Source organism: Ceratosolen solmsi, unplaced genomic scaffold (assembly GCF_000503995.2).
Source record: "Ceratosolen solmsi marchali unplaced genomic scaffold, CerSol_1.0 scaffold2, whole genome shotgun sequence".
Lineage (NCBI taxonomy): Eukaryota > Metazoa > Arthropoda > Insecta > Hymenoptera > Agaonidae > Ceratosolen > Ceratosolen solmsi.
The window spans coordinates 6,286,383-6,302,640 of record NW_011948422.1 but is presented as its reverse complement, the minus strand read 5'-3'; the positions used below and the strand labels follow the sequence as shown (position 1 = coordinate 6,302,640).

The 16,258-nt window shown below is 35.4% G+C and overlaps 1 protein-coding gene across 1 annotated transcript; it reads right to left on the bottom strand.

The window, feature by feature from the left end:
- Positions 1-76: 76 nt before the first annotated feature.
- Positions 77-15,018, bottom strand: Nup188 (nuclear pore complex protein Nup188). The gene is given in 12 exon segments (XM_011499231.1): positions 77-1,480; positions 2,458-2,714; positions 3,791-4,087; positions 8,148-8,289; positions 8,291-9,060; positions 9,415-9,929; positions 10,729-11,110; positions 11,457-12,038; positions 12,153-12,802; positions 13,091-14,027; positions 14,157-14,367; positions 14,703-15,018. Coding segments are annotated over 12 exon segments (5,904 nt in total). The 5' UTR covers positions 14,732-15,018; the 3' UTR covers positions 77-348.
- Positions 15,019-16,258: the final 1,240 nt, after the last annotated feature.

Genomic DNA, 16,258 nt, shown 5'->3' with positions numbered 1-16,258 from the left:
ACCAATGCATATAAATAATTAATCTGTACTTATATTATAGTGTAATTCGAAATGTGAATCTTTTTTTATCTTTTTTTTTTTCAGTAAAAATCTTTTAATTTCAAAGAATTTTTTAAAATGTATTCTATCAATGTGCTCACAATGACAAATACAGCCGTTCAAGATATAACACTTTTGTACTTGGGATGGAATTTCATCGATATTTTTATTGTAAAAAATATAGTAATTTGTAACAGCTAACACTTCCACACTACAAATTAGTCGGTGTATCCTTGTGTATATCTAACATTCAATTAATCATCTTGGCATTCAAGAGATAGATCATATCGAGGAAAGGGGTCGAGAAATTTATCCGAACTGCGCCGAGTCTAAAGATTCGATCACGGACTTGAGCAGCTTCCCGAGCATCTGGAGGAAGTTGCTAGTGTCGACGTGTACCTTGAATCTACCGCTGGTCACGATCTCGTTCGTCGAAACACTTTCCGGCCCTTCCATGGACTCCTCCTCCAGCGTCTCCAGTGCCGAGAGAGTGCGGCCCGGGCCGTCGGGCTGTTTAAACACGCTCGACGTGTTAAGCCTATCGAGTAGTTGCTCGGGAGCAACGACGAGCCTTGTCTTCTTCATCTCAGAGTTGACGAGACTCGCGGCCACTTGCCACTCCGACTGTTGTGCCCTGTGCTCGAGGAAATCAAAGAAGATGCCGAGCTCCGTGGCGGTTTCCCGGACAATGAGCTGCCGGTCCCGGGCGGCCAGCCTCGGGCTGCATACGCCTTCCAGGACCTGGCACAGTGTGAGCATTAGGTTGAGCTCGAGAGCGAGCCGCGTGTTATTCTCGTCCATGGAGTCGAACCAGGGGTCGCTGCCGGCGGTCCCGTTTCCCGTCCCGTCCCGTGAGGGGCTACGTGACTTGCCGTCGGCGGTTCTTGACTGGGCGCCGGGGCTGTTGCCTCGGCTGGTGGACCTCGACGGCAGCGGCACCAGGGCCGTCGCCCGCGACAATATCATATTCTCGCAGATGAGGGGATCGAAGGGCCGCTTTATGAGTCGCGGACTGCTGAGCAGCGGTACTGTCAGTTCGTGGCCCGTGAGGTAGGCCGAAAAGTCGAGGCGCGCCGAGGAGGAAGTGCTCGCGAGGACGGAAGGCCCAAGATTCGTGGAACTCGAGCTCAGGATCTTGGGCAGGTCTTTGGCCTGGACACAGCGCAGGTTTTCCGGGGTGGCGCGCTCCCACTCGCGGCGCGCCGAATCAATGCTTTGTTCGTCTTTGCAAGTCGTTGCAGTCGTGGAACCCGGACTCTGGCTGGGCTTCGGCCTCAGCTGGAGGCTCGAGCTACCGGAACTGCTCGACGAGATGAGCGAGTGCCACTGGGCCTGAGTGAAAAGCTGAGTGGAACTGATGATCGTCCCGTAGGTCAAACGTGGCTCAGACGTTATCGACATCTGCGGTGGCCCAAAGTTCATCTCTGCCATCGGGGCGTCCCTTTAATTAATTTAATTATTATTTATCGTGGTCTTGTATAAATTAAGATTGTCTCACTCACTCACTCTCACTCTCACTCCCCCCCCCCTCTCTCTCTGTTACGGAATATGATTCCATTTAAGACATATAATCCTAATGACAGGTATGATAATTTAACCGCATGCAATTTTCGATAAATTTTTTGCCTAATAATAATTAAGCATGAAAATATGCGTTTAATATTATAATACCTGATCGAAGTGGAGGTATTATCATCGTTTCTCTTCTAGTTCTGATATAACAGTCTTCGAGATTTGGCATATAAAAATAATTTATGTATATCAGAGTAAAATATGACAGCAATTTGAAAACCTTATGTCGGTGGTACATTTTTTATATTTTTTGGTATAAGCGTAAGTCCATCTATAGCCAAATTTAAAACTATCTTTTTTTAACTTATCAGTCTAAACTTATTCGATGGGCCTTGATCGATTTTTTTTTTTTTTTTTTACTGAAAGCATGGAGGCAGATACGCTAGACACTGTTCCACACAATATTCTCGTAATAAAAGGCAACGTAAAAAATAATTATTTTCCATTATTTCGAATTTATAATTTGGTTTTCAAATAAGGTGTATAAGCAATTTGTCCAGCTAATATAAGTTAAGCATTTATTATTTATCGATCATTGAACAATCATATAAGTGAGGCGCATCTTGTGATTCGTCATTATTCAAAAAGAATTTTTAACAAATCATTGTAATGTTTATCAGTCGTGTAATTAAAAGACAGTAAATTACTTAATTATAAGAGTTCGAATTAGCCGTATAAATGATCTTTTATTGCTAAGCACTAGCTGGCGCATTACGAAATAACTAAATCCTCCAGTCGATGCATCAATCGACCGATTAAGTTTATCCACGATCTTCGTCGCGTGCTGCTGCTTTCCTCCGCGTTAATAATGAATAAATAGGTATAAGCATCACGTAGAAAGCTTACCAAAAGTCTTTCTCGATGTTAATAGTGTCGAAGAGACGATTCAATCGAGGCGAGAATCGAACGAAGTTCTGGGCGCAGCTCGTGTTGATGAGTATTAGTTTGTTGACGAGGAGGCGCAACTCGCCACTCAGCTGGCGCTCGTCGCAGCTCTGAAGCTCCTCCGCACTTTCCACGCTTATCCCGTCGATGATAAATTTGAGGATGCGCGGCCGTAACAGTAAATTCACCGTACTGTCGTACGACATATACAAGCATTTCTGGAATACAGAGATTTTAATGTGTTACTTGGAAGTTGTATTTTACTTCATTTTGGCCTTTGTGCCTTTACTTTGATGTGAAAGTCATACATTCGGGAGATAAGGAGGACTATATTTTATAAGCATCGAGTTTTTCGAATTTTTAGCCAAATAATAAAGTTGCCGTTTGCAAAGAATTATATATAAGGCAACGTCCGTGTGGATTTAATTATATTTCGCTTAAATAATGTCAAGAATTTTCGAACTTAGGGCTTTTAATTACAAGGGAGTTTTGTATGTTTTCTTATAAATATTAACGATAACGATAAAGATAACGAAAACTTATTTACAAATACAAATAAAAATTTTATTTGTTTACAATTCACAAGGGATAAAGTTTTCAAATAATCTATTCGCTTTACTTCTGAATTTTATGATAAACTCATTCGTTTTATAGCTATTCATTGATATACAATTAGCAGAATAATAATGCGCTAAAGTGCGGCGATTAAGGTCAGAAAATTAATATTATCTCCCAATATCCTGGCACGTTTATGCAAAATCTACGTGGAAAATAGTTGCTGCGAAAACTCAAACTTTTATTGGACAGCTGAAATAGTGATCGAAGTTAATCGAGACAGAATTCATTTTCTATTACCTATTTTCTTTATCGATAAATAAATGAGTAACAGGAAGTTGACAGGGTCAATATAGATAATTCTTAAATTAAACGAAAAATTCGAATGAAATTATGCTAAAATTGATATTAAAAAAATTCGAATCGAAAGAATTTCAAAGTCTATGAGGTGAGAATATGATTTTTATTACAATATGAAAAGTATTAATAAAATACGTAAGATATTCTATTGTTCTAAAGTCGAAACTTATTATCCATTAAAATAAATTATTTCATACTGTATTTGTACATAATGATGCATCTATCGAGGCATTAAATATATGAGATTTAAGATAAATTTTTTAACGGTATCTTGTAAAGAAAATAAGAGCAACTACTGGTCGATCAATTGCTTAATACGGATACCCACATACGGTCAAATCGCCAAAGTATATAATAATGACGAATGTAAGAAACTCACAATTAACGTATCTTTGAAAGGATGATGGATGAATTTCCAGAAATTGTGTTTGGCGAATAAAGCTGAGATGAAATTGACCAGGGACTGGATGAGATCTGCAGCGACAGGGTCGGCCGTGTGTCTGAGGAGAGTCGAGCCCTCCATCAGCAGGTTCTCGTGTGAGCCGAGGTACTCGTTGATAGACGTGGAGCAGCTGATGTTGTTGTGACTCATGAGGTTCGTGGCGAATTCGAGGCCACTGGTGTAGAGGGGCCACCACTCCTGACATCGCCAGCGGCTGCTGCTACTCGAACAGTCCTGACAGCGAATTACTATTAATGTTCGTACGCGCGTGCGAGCATACAGATATAAATGCACAGAGGTCACATTTCCGCTGCACATGTTTCCCGAAGCACCTATACTTTCTACGTTATCAACGAGACTTCTTTAGCCATTTAATTGTAATCTGGTGAGGCACGCGCGGGCATGATAGTAACAAAGTGTCGTCAAGTGCGCGTTTGAGCTTCCCATCGCTCCAACATCAAAAGGAATTGTTAACTCGCGTAACCATTGCTAATTATGAATTGCACATTAATCTTTACTAGTAAATATGTTGCATCGTGTATTATACAGTTTAGTCGTAAGATGTGTAAACTTTAGGCTCTTAAGGGGGTTATGGGGGGAAGGGGGAGGGGGAGGGGAAGGCTTAAATTATTTACATTTCAACGTATTTGCTTTTCAATAGCGCGATAGTTTTAAATTTGCGAAATTTATCCATGGATTCTGTTCGCATGTTGGCATTGCATATTTTTAACGAACAAATCATTCTTTTAATTAATATGTATTCTATATTTCGGATCTTTTAAACTAATCGATTTTATAATAATCTCTATATCTACAAGGAAATAACTTGTTTTTTGTATTTGTTTTTTTTTTTTTTTTTTTTGTCATTTTACACTTTATTTTATATAAAGTTTAGAATATTTGTTGATACTATTGAAAATTCACTTTATCACATATTGAAATTTTTGCTTTTATTTTTATTTTACTACAAAACATATTTAATAATTGATTTAAAACTTACTTTATACGTTTAGATTAATATTAATTATATAAAGTACCGTACTACGTGATTTTTATCCTAAGCTTTATGTGATATCTTGCAAAAAGTCGAATAAAGTCTTTGTTAATATTTTAGAGATTAAGAATTTAATAACTGAAGAAATTGAGAATATTCTAATTGGAATAAAGTTAAAATTATTGATTATTATAACTATTTGTAAAACAGTACTTACTTATAGAAAAATAGACCTGTTGTCGATTTTAAAACATGTAAGATATAAAATAAGCCTTAATTTTTTTGTTGAAAACGGTTGAAAAATTTTAATTGTTTTTCAACTGTGGACTAATAAAAAATTAAATGTTTAATTGAATAACAAAAATAACATATTTACTGTGTGTATCTTGATATGTGTTGTCGTATCAGATTAAAACTATTTTAAATATCAAAATCTCACAATTACTCCTCGATATTTCACAATACGTAACATATCTACCCATCGAGTAATATACAAATATACATAATGCAAATTCAGTTTGAAAATTTTTTTTTTATTTTTAATCGTTACTCTTTCAACGTACATTTACATTTTTTTATTTTGACAACAGTTTTAAAATATTTGATATAAAAAATGTGCTGAGACTGTTTGAGTATTAAAACTACAAAAATATACACTGTATTTCGATCATTATAGAATAAACAGATATTCTCCAATCAAATACCATTTTAATAAAGTCTTTTAATACAATCGATTGTACAATATTGACATATGCAGGAATACTTGCCTTCCTTTGTATTAATATATACATATAATCATTTAATAAATGTTCAAATTGCGAGCTTGTACTATTTGTATGTACAGTGATATTTTCTATGTTACAAATTATCATCATACTTGCTTTAATTTCGTCCATATTTAAAAAATCTATATAATCAATAATTAGTGCTTCAAAAATATTTCGAAAATCTTAAGAACTATTTAAAAAAAAATTTATCAAAACAGTTGAAAAACTTCAAGATAGATTTTATATAAGAGTATTATCATTATTCGTTTATCTGCGTTAAGTAGATTTTTTATCAATCGTTCTCAAAGCACTTTCATAAGATTATTTGTAAATTGTAAAGCTATTATTCAGTATAAATAAAGCATTAATTTTTATCATTTTTCATATATCACTTTGCTTGACGATCGTTTATAATGCATCAACATAAAAGTTATTTCCTTTACAGCGATCTAAGCAAAATTTCCAAACGTCAATTTAAAGCCACATCAAATAAACTTTAGTTTGTGCAAATTTATAACTATCCATTGGTATAGAATTAATTGGTATATAAGTAATTTATATACATTTTAGAAGCAGATGTGATAGACGTTACATTAAGACCGATGTATAAGTAGATATATTTTAAATTAAAAAAAAAATTTTAAACTATACTTAATAAGAAAAAGGATGTTTAAAGTTAAAAGTTTAAAGTTAAAAATTTAAACAAAGTAAATTCTACTAATATATATTAAGTGTTGGATTAAAAAAAAATTTTCTTCTCTAACTTGAATGCAGAGAAAATATTGAAAAAACAAAATGTTGCGTTAAAGGTACTTTTACAATTGCAAACATTAAGTTAGTAAATTTCAATCAAACAGTCACGAACTAATCATTGTTCATAAAAATTCTATGTTATAACATAAAATATTCAGACAAAAGTATGCACAATAGTATGTTTAAAACCAGTAATTATATTTAAATTGTAAAGAAAATATCATTTTTCAATTAATGAAAAATAATCTAATTCTTGATTACGCGATTCGAATTATTAATAGAAAGTCATGTAAATTCTTATTCATCATTAGTCGATTTAATATTTTCATACATTCAAAATTATTAACAACAACACAAATTATACAAATTACAGGTGTTTAAATATACTATATTAAAGGAGATTTGGAAGTTACGACTTTCATTATAGAATTTGAATCTAATTAAAACTGTCATGCTTATAATTATAATATACTTATTCTTCGCTTTTTGCAAATAACTTTACAATAATTAGAATATTTTGTACTTTAATCGATTTCTTAATTATTAAATAAATAAATTACGAGAATTCTAAATGTTATTAAATATAAAGATCTTAATAAACTATATTAAGATTTTTAAGATTTTTAAGATTTTACGATTTTTAAAATTTTAATTAGTAATCTTATTGATAAGATCGAATTGTTATTATTGTATGAAATTGTATTTAAATCTGGCGATTCTGTAATTATCGTCAATTTGTATATAATTAATATATCAATGGTATTTATATAAATTAGATGCCCATATACATTGTGATATTGAAAATAAAGTTATTTTTATATGCTTTTTTTCTTTCTAATAATAATATAAAATAACACGAATATATTATGTTAGTGTTTAATTTCCACTTAAAAATTTTTGCAAAATCGAGACGAAATTTGCGAACTAAATAAATAACATTTTTTGTTAATAATTAGGCTTTTTAAAAAATATGGTTTTTTTTTTTTTTTTTTTTTTTTTTTTTTTTTTTTTTTTTTTTTTTTTTTATTATCTATTTGTGAAATAAAACAGGCATATAAATCCATAAGCAAAATACAGATAACATTCATTTATATCAAATTTATCGACGTTCAAGGATATTTATAATGAAATTATATTTTAACTCTCAAATGCAATTTATAAGCTGATAAATACATTTGTAATCTAATATAGATAGAGTAAACTAGTAATAAATTTTTTTATAGGAGTTTGATTAAAATTTGTGAGAAATTTAGTAGAATTTAGAAAATATTTTGAAATTCTAGTAGTAGTAGCTGTTAACTTTATCATATAATATTAAAAAAAAAGATTACTTTTGAAATGTGATGTATTAAACAAGATTATCAAAAAGAGAAAAAAAAGATTTAAGAGTTTACAATAAATTGTACAAAAATAAATCTAAATGTTGTATTACCTACTACATAGATATTATTAACTTTTGCATCAAATTTTATATATGTGTTTATTAAGATGTCTAATAAATATAATAATTAATCATATCATATTGCGTTGGCCTTATTAATCATTAATAAATAATTTTGAAAAATAGTTTCCCAAGATATTTCAATAATATGAATTTCATTAATTTTGCAGAACGACTATTTATTCGATGTTAAGTGTGTCAATCTTACGATGATTGATGATAGATTGAAGCTAATGAACATAAGAAAAATTATGTAAAAATTGGGGGAAAAAATAAAATCAAACCCATTTGGTTAATTAAGGTAGCGATGCTTGTTCGTCGAAAATAAAAAGAGCTTACCTCATACAATGAATTCAGCAAACTATTATTGATGTCCTTGGGGGGTATCAGGGCCAGCCACAATTTCGAGACGGACGTTTCAAACAAGGTTGGAGACAAAGAGAAGGACTTGACGAGGATGTTGAGTAGAGTGAGGGCAGCGATGCATCCGAATGGTTTTAACGATGCACTTGAGGATAGTAGGTATGAACCGTTTCAGCGGCAAATAGGGTTCCAGGGATCGCTTATAGTGCTCGGTAACCTGCTGAGCTTTAAACCTGAGTAGCCTCGTGACGAGGCTGATGGATAGGGTTGCGGGTATGCATTGTCTCACCCGGAAGGCCTCCTCGGCTTCCCTTCGTTGTTGCTCCTTAATATCGTCCAACTTCTGGTTGCGCTCCATTTGATACGCAGCGTTGTATATGTCTTCTATATCGCAGGTGGCAATGCTCCAGGCATGCCCGAGCATATATTCGAGGACGACTTGGTCCTCGGCCAATTGCTCATCCACGAGATCTACCCAGCTTAGAACGAGGGTCAAAAGAGTCTCGCGCAGTGACTTCGTGTATGCCCGGTACAACGGCCTCATCTCCTGGAGCGCGCATAGCAGCCACTTTTGCAGTCGCTCCGCGTTCTCTGGTTCGCCAATGCACTGTTTGCCCCAGGAGTTCACGCAGCGCAGCGATATCAATGACAGGAGCATCAACAACTTGGCGGCATGGAATCGCGCGGTCATCGAGGTAGGAAATACCACCGGCAATCGCACCAGCAGCTGCTGGATAGCGAGGCTCGTCGTCAGCACCGTCTGTCCGGGCTTGATCGTGTAGCCGCGCGAGGTCCGCTCCCCGGTTAGCACCATCAGCAATTGGTACCAGGACTCGAGGTTCTCCTCGTGTAATAGCGGCTGCAGCTTCGTTTCTTTTTCCGGTATTACCTAACGCGTGTCCAATGCTTTTTTTAATCTATCATTTACAATTTAAGATATTTGATATATTTATTCCCGCCCGCTTATATAATCCAACGAGGCAGTGTTCATTTCGTCGTTAATACCTGCTATTGAATATCAATTGTCTTTGAAAATACTTTAAAACGTTTGCCATGCTCTTCGTGAGATAATGCCTATGCAATAAACGGCCTACTTACTATAACCATAGAGCCTAGAGCTTCTTGCAAATTTTAATTGTAAACGCTATGAGAGAGAGAGAGAGAGAGAGAGAGAGAGAGAGACAACGGCCACTAGTTTTTTTTTATCATAAATCACGGAGAAAATCGAGGATATATGGCTCACCTCCTCCTCCTCCTCCTCCTCCTCCTCTTTCTCATTCTCTTGTTTTTGCTGTTCATCTGTTAGCGGTGCTGGTATGCTGTTGAAAACGTAACTCGTTAATTTGTTCCAGTGGTTCTCACTCTCGTCTAAGAGCTTTTCCAGATTTGTGATAAAGTCTTTCTCTAGAAGAGGGCTTTTGAACAGCTCGAGGGTAATAATGTCCAGGATCTGCGAGTAGCCGCAAACGTGGGGCACAAGGTTGCGGAAAAGAGGCGCGAAAAGCTTACTCCAAAAGTCCTGCCTCTTGCGGAAAAAGTTGACGAGAATCTCGTTGTGATGGTACCACATAGCACGCAATAAATTCATCGTGCTGTCATAGAGACGATCGTAGATTATATTCCTTTCGTCGCGTACACGCTCTAAATACAGATCAAGGAATCGGGTACAACCTTCGGTAAGGAACTCATCCGCTGGTCGTGGGAAGATACGGCGACGTTCAGCCTGATGCATTATATTGAACAGCGCTTCCGTCAGTCCTGAAAATTTGAACGAACACTTCCGATTAAATGCCTATTTCCTATAAATTTATCGTCACGATAGTTTAATTTAGGCAAAATTGACATGTATCGATCTTTTATAATGCATGGATTTCTTTTAAGCGGACGCGACACGATTTCGCAAAGCAAGCTTACTTTAATTTGCCAAAACCGTTTTGTCAAATAGCGCATTAAAGGATTACCTCCATAAATTTTCAATTTTTAATATTTGGTTTATAATAGATAATTTAACAGTACAAGCTGAATTTTGTCGTAATAAAATATAAATTAATCACTTGATTAAACAGTGCAATAAATCATTATTATTACGTTATAATTATAATTATGAAAAACGACCTCATAATTACGTGATATATTAAAGATTATACCAAATTTTAGATATAAACATGCGAGTGTGTACGTAGGTTTATATATATATATATATATATATATATATATATATAATTAAGTTTATCTTGTTATATTATATTATAAAAAAATTCCTCCCGCTTTTTGGATGAACTTTGTTAATTACTAATTTAGAAAGGTATTTTTATGAAGGAAGCATTAGTTTGCCATCATTTTTCTTACATCGTTCTTAGTTCCGGGCAGGAAATTAATGAGAATTAAAATGCCAAGACAACGTATTTTGGGAATTGAAAAATGTCACTTTAAGAGGTGAAACAAACGATGATTATTGATTTCCAAGCATTAATTCGAAAGAATTCGAACACAGTTTGACAATAGAATTGACTTTAACGCTCTTTCATTAAGGCATTTGTTAACATTAACAACGAACCTGGCTGCTTATCCAGACAGATGGTGACGAGCTCGAGGATGGCGACTTTGACTTCGACGTCGCAAGTCGGCGACATAAGTCTCGAGGCGAAGGTTTCGCGTATAGCCGTCCCATCCATGCCCATGCACACGAGCAGCGACATGGAGAATCCCTCGGCGAACTTCTTCAGGAGGCGCACGGCCATCGCTTGCAGTGCCGGGCTGAACCACACGTAGAGGTAATCGACAATCGTCGGGACGATAAGCAGGGCGTTCGGTAAGGAAGGCGAGGCGTAGAGGGCGGCTTCAAGCGGCGAGCGTTCTTTCGTATCCAAGCCCAAATTCTTCCGGTATATGAGCAAACGATTTACCACCGACAAGGCCAGCTGAACGCTCTTCATTACCTGCCAATTTAAATGTGCGCGAAATGTCGTTAACGCGCTTGACTCTGGGCACTAGCCTCTTGACCGTCATTCACCAAGTGCTCCGGTACTTGCCACGCAATGTCTGGCTGGTGCAAAGTAATCATATTCCTCCGTCGCGATCCGTTTACAACGTTCCGTTACACGGCCTTTATATGCTCCAGCTTCTACAAAAGACTTTTCAGTGTGTCGCAATTGAAACGAGAACGGCACTTTTCATTTTTCGCCTTCGTCCTACTTTACGCGCTAAATTGACGAAAGCTCGAAAGTAAATTGAGACTCGATAAAGAGACGTTAAACGTAAGGACTTGGAAAGAGATAAGCAAACCTTAAAGCCCTTCCCGGATATCCAGTCGGTCTCGCTCATCATTTTGTTCCTCAAGATTTTCTCGCCGGTCCTCACGAGCTTGAGCAGAGCGTGCCTGGGCTCGAGGTGCAACAAGTTATAGCTGACAATCTTTCTCAGCTCGTTCCTCGACTCGTTCTTCTTCCCCGACATGACATCCAGCGCCCTGTGCAAACAATAGATGCTCTTCAGCCAGAGCTCGACCCGCTCAGTTTCGGAGCGGAAGTACCAGGAGTCGAGCTTCGGGAGCACGCTCTGGAGGAGCATTATCATGCCCGGTATCTCGACGTCGTAGAGGGCCTTATTGCTGTGGCGCACTATCAGATAATTCAAAAGGGTGTCGAGGTAGGCATCGAGGATCGGGTAAGAGTGTTGAATGGTCTCGATGCTCGAGAGCCAGGAGGCGACGAGGCCTCCGTCGAACGACACGGCCCGCGCGAACTCCGTCATCTCCTGGTAGTAGTCGTCGAAGCGAGGGTAGACGCCGGCTCGCATGCGCGAGAGCACATCCTCGGGATAGCGGAGGACAAGCTTCGAGGAGACTTTCATGCAGCTCGCGACGATCTAGTCAACATTCGGAGGAACAAAAATAATAATGCTTTTATCTTCTGATCCTCGATATTATTGTTTCCGAGAGTGGATTATTGTGTCGAAGATCTCGAATTCATGAAACATTACCTTGTATATGTTGAGCGGTAAGTCCGGGTAAGAAAATCGATTGATTATCTCGAAACTTAATTCTGTTGGAATGACCATTCTAGTGGGTATGTCGATGTCCGCGGCCAAAAGTGCATCAAGCAGGGTAAATCCCAGGGTGACTTGATCCGGCAGTTGATCATTGCATTCGGTTAAGTTGGCGAAGCCACCGCTGGCCTTTTGCAGTAATACCTCGATCTTGTGATGAAAGGCGTCCCAGTAATTAGCCGTGGTTCTGAACATTATCACTTCGCACTCGTCGTTTGCGATGCTCCTGTGGGGCGCGTTAATCTTGATGCCGGTGCAGTGGACAGGTATCGCGTACTCGTTCCGGTGAATAACGCACTCCTGCTCGTAGGGCTTGCGCTGCATCTGCACGTCGAACATGCGCCTCGGCACCTCCAGGGTGATGGACGGCAAGTTCTCCAATATCTCGAGGGTTTTAATGGCGCTGGAATCCGAGGCGCTGGCTAGACCGGTTAAGATGCAAGTCAGTGGCTGGAATCGATAGGGGAACCAGTTGATGGCGAATTTGATGACTACCCATAGGCCACATTCCTCGTCCCTCTCCTGCCAGAAGCGTTCAGCTGTCTCTCGAAAGCTTAGAATAGCGGCGCACGCTTCGAATACACCTGAAATGTTTCGATTGGAGATTGTTATTATGTTGTAAAGGAAAGCAAAGCGATATAGAATTTAATCAAATATGAACAGAGAATTCCTTATTCTTATTTTTCATTTCGATTTAAAAAATATCATTTTCAGATGATTATGCATTGAATCGCTAACTATAACAAAAAATACATGCATGCATACATACATAAGCAAAGTTCTGTTCGACGATTCTTTTTAACGATGTCGCACATTACTTTTAAAGATTATTCTAAATATGTGAGGTTTCAAAGAGTTAAAAAAAAGCGTACCTGGAAAAGAGTCAAATTTATCTTCGTCTACAAAGGTACATAACGAGGTCAATAGATTATAGATGCTTCCTCTTACGGTAATAGCATACTGAGTTTTCTCTTTAATCATTTCACTGCTTAGAAGCCCTTGTAAATAATGAAACACATTAAGTTGAACAGCTTTAATACCGAAAGGCCTGTAACGATTAAAAGTATCCATGTTATCGGGCTCAATGGCATAATTTGCCAACATCCATGCCAAAAGCAATGGTCCATCTTGTGGAGATGAATCGCGCGTGCATTTATGTTCAAAAACATCTTGCATACTACTTCTGACATCTCTTATCCAGTCCTCCATGCCAGCGTGCTTCATTATATCGAGTCCAACGATGAGAAGCGCAGATTGGCTGTACTGAATATCCTGAATTTTCTTTGCCACAGTTTCCTTATCCTCGTGATTTTTTGTACTGATCAAGCGTCGTGGCTCTCCACTGATACTTCCATAAATATCGAGAAACTGACTTTCAGCCACGTGAACATCGTGTAAAATGACTGTGAAAATGTGTAGAAGCTCTCGCATTTCGATAAGACTAAAATTGTACAATTGATGAAGATGCTCGTCACTAAATAACTGTGATCTAATAGGTGGATTGATAAATTTTAAGGCCTCGATTTGTTTTCTTATAGATTCTAAAAGCGTGCCAAGGAGAATTTCGTCAAAAAATTTGGTAAAATGACTGCGATGTGGATGCTTTTCGTTATCACGATATTCTACCATCAATTTTAAACATTTGATTAGTGTAATACGCTCCGTATAATAAAAACTCCATATTTGTTCTATCAATGCTTGCATAGAAGTTAAATCTGTCAATTGCGAAGCAAATGTTTCAGCACAATTTCTATATTCATAAAGCATAAAATTGCATACTAAATCCCATGATATTGTTGCATCTAAATTCTGAAAATAATAACAATGACATTTAATTTCGTTTGAAACGTTTGTAGTTGATATCTGAATGAAAATCATTAAAAATAATTTAAAATTACGTCGTCAGAGAAAAGATTAGAAATATTTTATAATACTTACTAGAAGGGGGGACAATTTGCTAATAAGATCAAACATTCTGTAAGGTGGATCAGTTTTATAAACTAATTGCAATGATTTTTCTGTAAATGGCTTAAAATATGCTAATCCATCTCTTAATATTTCAGTCGCATTTTTTATTTCATCCTCCACAAGTTCTCTGTCACAACGGCACGTTGTGCTTGATATCACAGACCACAACCCTTTACAATAGCTAGTAAAATAATCAAGTTAATTCGTTATATTTATACATATTTAATGATTAATAATTAACTATTTTATATCAATAGATTTACTGTGTTAAACTACGGATTAAATTTTACAAATAAAATGTCTGTTTATTATATAGAATTTCATCTCTTATTCTTCAATATAGGCCCGAAAACTAAATAAATAACAAAGTAAACAATAAATTGAACGTTTAATAAATAATAAATACTGTATAATAAATAGTATGTGATATAAGAATATAATAACAGAATAGTAATCCATTTTATGTGACTTGTACTTTGTCTATTGTAAATTATAAATTTAACGAAATGTACTCACGGTAAATTTCCCATCGGTGCCACCGACATTTTTACTTTGTTTGGTCAACAAAACAATTAAAATTTGTTTCCAATGTTATCAACTATTTGCAAACACGTGACGAGTAATCAACGTTAAAGAAAATAACGTCCTGCGTAACGAACTTAACCTTCGCAAGTCACTAATTTCTACTCAAATATATATGCGAGCTTCAACTTTATAAGATTAGAATGTAATTATTAAGAAAATTATCGGAGGTTGAAACTGTTGACAATTACTGTTTGTAACGTAGCTCCGTTTATACCGCATGTGACAATGGAAAACAAAAAATAGAAGATTGAAATGACGCCGGGAAAGAAAGGGATGTAATGTAGATGAAAACTCGATCGAAGTAAAAAAGCATTTCGTTGTAGTTTATTGGATGTTTAAATTTTCATTAAATCATATATGAGATGTGCATCGTCATTTTGAATAAAGTTTTTAAACTGCATTTTACAAATTTGAATTGAATAGTGGAAAATTAATCGTAGCGCATGCGTTAAAAAAGTAGTAGAAGCTATTTAGATATTTTATTTTTTAGGCTTCAAACAAATGTTAATCCGTACATTTGCGATGCAATGGGAATATATGTGAAATACTAATTAATTTAACTTTCAAATAAAATTGGTATTTGCAATTTTTATCGCAATTAATTTTAATTTCAATTTGCAAAAAGAAATAAAGTTTGAAATTATAGTTGCTAAGTGACAATGCATTTGTAAAGAATGTTTATTCGCCTCTTTTAACGACAAATCCGGCATTTGAACGTTTTCGCTTAAAATTATTATTTTCGGAAATTCAATCTTATTAAAATATTTAAACTATGATTGCAATGTATATTACTATTCTTTGTATATTGCGAATAATTTCAGTTTATTATTAAAGAAAAAAAATGTTTTTTTATTATCAAAATTAATTAATACAAGCACAGTACTTATGAAGAACTTAATAATGGAGTGCACAAGTGATGCTTGATTGTAAAATTTGAAAAATTCAGGATTATTGTGAAAAGTTTTATTCCTTTTTCTCTTGAAAAAATTTAAATATATTTTCTAATGTCCAAATCGTGCGACTAACTAAACGTGGAAAATGAATAGTAATTTATAATAGTGATATCAAGATTTTTATGAAGTTTATGAAGTCAATAGAGTAATCAGGTGATTAACATTTCCATATAAAAATTGAATATTAAATGATAAATTTCACTCCCCAAGTCACTACACACTTTTCATAATAATTATAATTATTCATAATAAATTGATATTTTTAATCAGTTCAGCATTTAAGAAATTTTAATAATACAAGCTTATAGCTTTGTTTATTTGAGTGTATTTTCATTTATTCAGTTGATTGTGTTATCTTAGAAAACATGTTTTTTGTATACATGACTAAATTTTTCTTTTTTTTCTTTGTTATAATACTTTGTAATAATAAAATATAATAGTCTTTTGTAAATATTTATAATGTAAACTGTTATTTTTTTTTTGTATTTAATGATAGTTGACCTGTTTTTTCCATAATAAATTCTGTTTTTCAGC